The sequence below is a fragment of the Elephantulus edwardii genome, unplaced genomic scaffold, assembly GCF_000299155.1.
Source record: "Elephantulus edwardii isolate Elephantulus edwardi_28Jun2011 unplaced genomic scaffold, EleEdw1.0 scaffold00066, whole genome shotgun sequence".
Classification (NCBI taxonomy): Eukaryota; Metazoa; Chordata; class Mammalia; order Macroscelidea; family Macroscelididae; genus Elephantulus; species Elephantulus edwardii.
In genome coordinates this window covers 14,225,512-14,231,820 of record NW_006399816.1, presented here as the reverse complement: position 1 = coordinate 14,231,820, position 6,309 = coordinate 14,225,512, and the positions used below count along the sequence as shown (strand labels likewise).

Genomic DNA, 6,309 nt, shown 5'->3' with positions numbered 1-6,309 from the left:
GCTCTTGCTCATATGTTGTTTCATGAAATTCTTCTTTGTCTTCCAATTCCTTTCGATACAGTGACTCAGTATATTCTTTCCATCTTCTTTTAATAATCTTCTTTTGTACTTGTTAGGAAGGTTAAATGGGTAAAATGCTTACTGGAGTCCCTCGGTGGTGGTATGTGTAACAGAAGGAAACAGTGCCTAGTTCTGTGCTACCTTCATGTTCATGGTGTGTCTTTGTTCCTTGTTCTAGCTATGATGTCTTTTTCCATCTCCTTGCCAGCTTCCTGCCTTTTTATTAGCACTCTATCAAGCATGATGTCCTTTTCTAGTGATCAGTCATTCTTTATGTCATATCCAGAGTAAGCAAGTCACAATCTCACCATCTTCACTTCTAAGGCACATGGTCTTAGCTGGAGCTCTGGTGGCCTAATGGTGAGGAGCTGCACTTCCCCCTGAAGGCACTGGCTTCAAATTCACCAGCTGCTCTGTGGGAAAAAAGATGGGCAGTCTCCTCTCGTGCAGTTACTGCCTCTGAAAACTCCTTAGAGGTTCAGTGATGAGTTCATTTAGACGTTAGTACACTATCTACTGCTATAACAAATATTACACATAGATGGCTTTAACGTAACATTTCTTCTCCAGTAGTTCAGGATGATAGAAGTCTGAATTCATATGTCAGCTCTAGGAGAAAGCTTGCTTTCTTTGCTGGCTCTGGGGAGATGTCTACTTTTTTTTTTTTAATATTGTAATTTATTTATTTTTCATTTCAATGAACATCTACAGAGATTTTGGAATTCCATTCATTCATTGTTGCACCCTTCTCCCCGCCCACCCCTCACCCCCCCTGTTTGCTCCTCTCCTTGAAAAGCAAAAGAAAACCTCCCTCGTTGGTACACAATCCCCCCTGCACCTTCCCCAATCCCACCCCCAACCCCAAACTGAATGAAATATGTTTACGGCATTGAAGTCTATTATGGGGGAGAGAATAGTTTAAAAGTATTTTGGGGCATTATGTTTATCGTAGGAGTGCGCAATGAGGGTTGCAGAGTGGATTATATTTGAGATGTCTACTTCTAACGTCGGTGGACCTGGTATAGTTTGATACTAATCTTCTACTGGGTCTCGGATGTTCTCAGTGTAAACACCCTCGATCAAAAGGACATACTCCACTCCTGGCTTTCCTTTCCTAGTGGCACCAAAGTCCCCTTGTCTGCTTGATTATATCTTCTTTCATCTCATGTAAGGTGATACAGGCTGCACCCAGTGAAACTCCCCTTTCATAAGACCAGGGCTGTGACCTGAGTTAGAATGCTACTTCCTACACTGATCCCCTTACAAATGTTTGATGCATCATATCACAGAATGTGATTACATCATGTCATACCTACCAAACTAAAGAGGCTTTTGCAGCATATTTATTTGCTTAGTGCAATACATTGTCTGATTTCTTGACTGTTGCTTCCATTAATGTTGATTATTGCTCAGATAAAATGGAATCCTTGATGACTTCATTTTCTTCTCCACCTGTCATGTTGTGAGTCAATTGTGAGGATTTCTGTTTCTTTGCTATTCAGCTATAATCCATTCTAAAGGTCTTTGTTTCATCAGTAAGTGCTTCACCCTGTGTTTTCAGCAAGCATGGTTCTGTCACCTGACCTCTAATCGTGCTGCTCCATTCTTTGTTCTTACTTCTTGGATTATTTTCTCAGTATACAGATTAGATAAATGGACTGAAAGGATACAACCCTGCCATACACTCTTTCCAACTCTAGGCAGTATCCCCTTCTTCTCTTCAAACAACTGTCTTGATCTCTGTATAGGTTACACATGAGCACAATTAAGTGTTCTGAAATCCTCATTCTTCACGTTATTAACCTATAATTTATTGTGAATTCACACAGTCAAATACCTTTGCACAGTCAGTAAAACACAGATAAACATCTTTCTGGAATTTTCTGCCTTCAGCCAAGATCCTGTCAGCAGTGATGGTCTTCATGCCACATCCCACACTGAGTCCACCTTGAACTCCTGGCAGTTCCCTGTTCATGCGTGACTACAATAATTTTTTCCTTATTGTCAAAATATTGACAGCATGTGTTATTAATGATACTGCTCAGTAATGTCCATGTTTTCTTGGGTCATTTGTTTTTGAAATGCTTGTAAATATGGATCTCTTCATGTCAGTTGCCCAGTAACTCTAGTATCTTAGCATAAACAAGTGAGCACCTCCAGTATTACATTCAGAACATCTCAGTTGCTATTCTGTCAATTCCTGGAGTCTTGTTTTTTTCCAATACTTTAATCCAGCTTGAATTCCTAACATGGTTAAATGCTGACCAGTTCTTTTTGTACAGTGATTCTGAATATCCTTTTCATTCTATTTTGATAACTTTATATATCGTTCCTATTTTTTGTTGTTAAAAATAGGGAAAAAAACCTCAAACTCACTGCTATCAAGTTGGCTCTGATTCATAGTGATCTTCTCTCAGGCTTCAGAGGCTATATAGAGTTTTACAGGCGGCGGCTTCTCATCTTTCTTTGAAGGAGCAGCTAGTAGATTCAGACTGCCAGAGATGTGCGACCTTTTAGTTAGCAATTCTTTAAGATTGTAAATTGAGGCTTGAATTTCTCTTCAGTTCTTTTAACTTGAAAAGTAGCAGGTTTTTGTCCTTTACCATTTGGTTTTCTTTGTACTCCAAGTATGTGCACATTTTGTTATAAACTTTTGTGTTCCCAAACCATCTTTGAAAACTGTCGTTCACTGCTTTTACTTTACTGCCTTCGTTTACTAAAGCTACTCTGTGTAAGAGTTCGGCTGGCATCCATTTAGATCATACTTCGGCTGTCTTCTACTTGCTTTAATCTACACATAAGCATGTGGTAGTCATTTCCCCAATCACTTGCTGGTTTTGCCTTGACTCATAATACTGAGCTTCTCCATCATCTCTTTCTATAGACGTAATCAAGTCTGTTTTGTGTGTAATTCATCCAATGAGATCCACGGGCCTAGTCATTGTTGGAGTTGGGGAAAGGAAGTATTTCTGATGAATGTCATTGGTGTTGCTGAATTATCATGTGATCTCCAGCAGTGTTGCTGTAACTAAGAGTATATTTTCTAACTACTGGTACATACTTCCCCTGTCTCTACAGCATTCCCATCACTGGTAATTCGCAGTGTGCATTTGATCACTCTGAGATTACAGCAATATGTCAGAATGTTCCATTTCTTCATGTTTGTTACATAGATTTGAGTAATCATTGTATTAACTGGTCTTTTTTTTCGGTGTATGTACTTCGCTGACAAAGTTGTACTTCAGGATAGATCTTTATGTGTGCTTTTGTTCTTTTTAGCTAACAGTACAAAATGTAATGTACCATACCAGCAACTTTTAATCTGTTGTTTTTTTTGATGATGAACACACAATCATGTCATTCCTTTCATAGTAGACCATGTGGTTGTTAGGTATAGAATGGCCAGTGTCTGCCCATTTCAGGTTGCTAATCCCTGAGATACTAGTCAGGTGTTCTAATTCATTTTTATTATTTCCAGTTTTCTTTGATTCATAGTTGTATATCCACATTCTGGTCGCTAATGGATGTTTGCAGCTGCTGCATCTCATTTTGAGTCATGCCACGTGAGCATGTGAAAATCCTGAAGGCTTTACTCTACCCACATCATTTAAGCAGCTCTTCCAGGCGTATTTGGAGCCCTACCAAGCAAGAGGCTCACTGCATTAGGCAATATTCTGTTGCACCAGTAGGACTTTGGTTGTTCGTTTTAGGAAATAGTTCACTATGCCATTCTCAAACCCATCCAGCCTGGGTGAGGTGACACTCCTAGTATTTGAAATACTGGTGGTATTACTTCCAGCATCATAGCAACATGCAAACCCACAGACCAATAACTAACTGACAGAAAGTGAAGGCAAGCTGTGCCTGACACACAGTAAATGCATATTAAATGTTAATTATTCTTTCTTCTAAACTCTTTCCTATAGTATGTGTAGAACAGGCTTTTAGTTCTCTTTCTTTTTTTGCAAAATGAATATGTTAAAGTATCAATAGTATAATTGGCTATTAGTCAGCCAGTATTAAGTCTAGAAAAGGGAGTTTAATTCACAATAGCTTAGCCATTTGCCCTCAGCCTTCTCCTGTCAGAGCAAAAGGGGAAATCTTGGCCCACTGCTCACAAGCCATCCTGACCTCACCACGCCTGCCATTTGTATATATTTCATTTTGCTTAAGAGACAAACTTTCCCCCTCCCCCCCAGAAAAAGTTAATCATCTGCAGAATGTCAGTGTTAAGTTTGGATTGTCAAGGATGCATTACCATTAAATTGTAGATAAGATTTAAAAATAAATTTAAAAAAATAGTAGATATGAAAGAGCTTCTGTGCTAACCAGTTTTCTATTGGTATATTTTCCCCCTGCAGAAACCAGTGATGGCGTGTCTTTGCAACTGGGGAACACAAAAGATTTTATTATTTCATTTGATCTCAAGTTTTTGACCAATGGGAGTGTGTCTGTGGTTCTCGAGACCACAGAAAAGAATCAACTCTTCACTGTACACTATGTCTCAAATACCCAGCTAATTGCTTTCAAAGAGCGAGACATCTACTACGGCATTGGACCCAGAACTTCATGGAGCACAGTTACCAGGGACTTGGTCACTGACCTAAGGAAAGGAGTGGGTCTTTCGAACACAAAAGCTGTCAAGCCAACCAAAATAATGCCCAAGAAGGTGGTTAAGTTGATTGCGAAAGGGAAAGGATTCCTCGACAACATTACCATCTCTACCACGGCGCACATGGCCGCGTTCTTCGCTGCCAGTGATTGGCTGGTAAGGAACCAGGATGAGAAAGGTGGCTGGCCAATCATGGTGACCCGGAAGTTAGGGGAAGGGTTCAAGTCTTTAGAGCCGGGGTGGTACTCTGCGATGGCCCAAGGGCAAGCCATTTCTACGTTAGTCAGGGCCTATCTGCTAACAAAAGACCATATATTCCTCAATTCAGCTTTAAGGGCAACAGCCCCTTACAAGTTTCTCTCAGAGCAGCATGGAGTTAAAGCTGTGTTTATGAATAAACATGACTGGTATGAAGAATACCCAACCACACCTAGCTCCTTTGTTTTAAATGGCTTTATGTATTCCTTAATTGGGCTCTATGACTTAAAGGAAACTGCAGGGGAAAAACTTGGGAAAGAAGCAAGGGCCTTGTATGAGCGTGGCATGGAGTCCCTCAAAGCCATGCTCCCCTTGTATGACACTGGCTCAGGGACCATCTACGACCTCCGTCACTTCATGCTGGGCATCGCCCCCAACCTGGCTCGCTGGGACTACCACACCACCCACATCAACCAGCTGCAGCTCCTCAGTACCATTGATGAGTCCCCGGTCTTCAGAGAGTTTGTCAAGAGGTGGAAGAGCTACCTGAAAGGCAGCAGGGCAAAGCACAACTAGAGTTCCCAACCAAATCATCTCAGCCCTGCTGGCCCCCGGACCACACGGCTCCTCAGCAGAGCCTTGGCGCGTTTTAAAAGGTTGTACGCTAGGGGTTTGTGGATTATATCGAAGTGCTAAGTGATCCTTAAAGCTGGAGAGAATTGCATTGCATTAGTCAGGTGTTTCACGATGTAGGTGGCATTTAGAGCAGGGACGCCTTCAGTCAGTGGACTGAGCAGAGGCAGTGACCTTACCTCTCGCTCTCTGGTTCCACAGCTATCCAGTCACTCTCAGTCGGGGGAAGATAATGACGAGTAGCCATACAACTTGGTATGGAGCTCTTTTAATATGTGACTATTTATATTTATGTTGAAAGCAGACTTTTTAAAAAGTAATGTGCTGTGATACAGTAAATATGTACTTGTAGCCTGGATAGTGGACTGTGCAACTCTCTTTTTTGTTTGTTTGTTGGTTTGTTTTTAAGGTGATTCTTTTCTATAGATTCATTTCTTCGGGGACAGATGAGCATTTGTTGCACTTGTTCAATTTGTTATATATGGAGAGTATTTTGAATTTATGGTTTTTTTGAAATGTGTAAATTAAAAACACAACCAGTGTTCAGGCTTCAGTTATATAATGTAAGCACAACTAAAACGATACTTGTCGACTGCACAAGAAATTACAAAGCTGTTGTCTGTTTTATGAAACTTGATCTACAATCAGTAAAGGTTTGATAATCAGTCTATCCTTCCCTCACCCCACTGCGATGGCTTGCTTTCGTCACCGTCTGGCATTTTATGTTTCATATCTGACCGCACTTGTGAGTCCATATTGGTATAACTTCATTTAGGACATTTTCTTTCATGCCTAAATGTGAGAAG

The 6,309-nt window shown here is 40.7% G+C and overlaps 1 protein-coding gene across 1 annotated transcript in view; it reads left to right on the top strand.

Annotated features, from left to right (window-relative positions):
• Positions 1 to 5,446, top strand: part of GLCE (glucuronic acid epimerase) — a 62,309-nt gene extending 56,863 nt beyond the window's left edge. Inside the window, exon 4 of the mRNA XM_006888355.1 lies at positions 4,422 to 5,446. Coding sequence (XP_006888417.1) covers positions 4,422 to 5,446 — 1,025 coding nt within the window. The remainder of the gene's footprint in view (positions 1 to 4,421) is intronic.
• Positions 5,447 to 6,309: the final 863 nt, after the last annotated feature.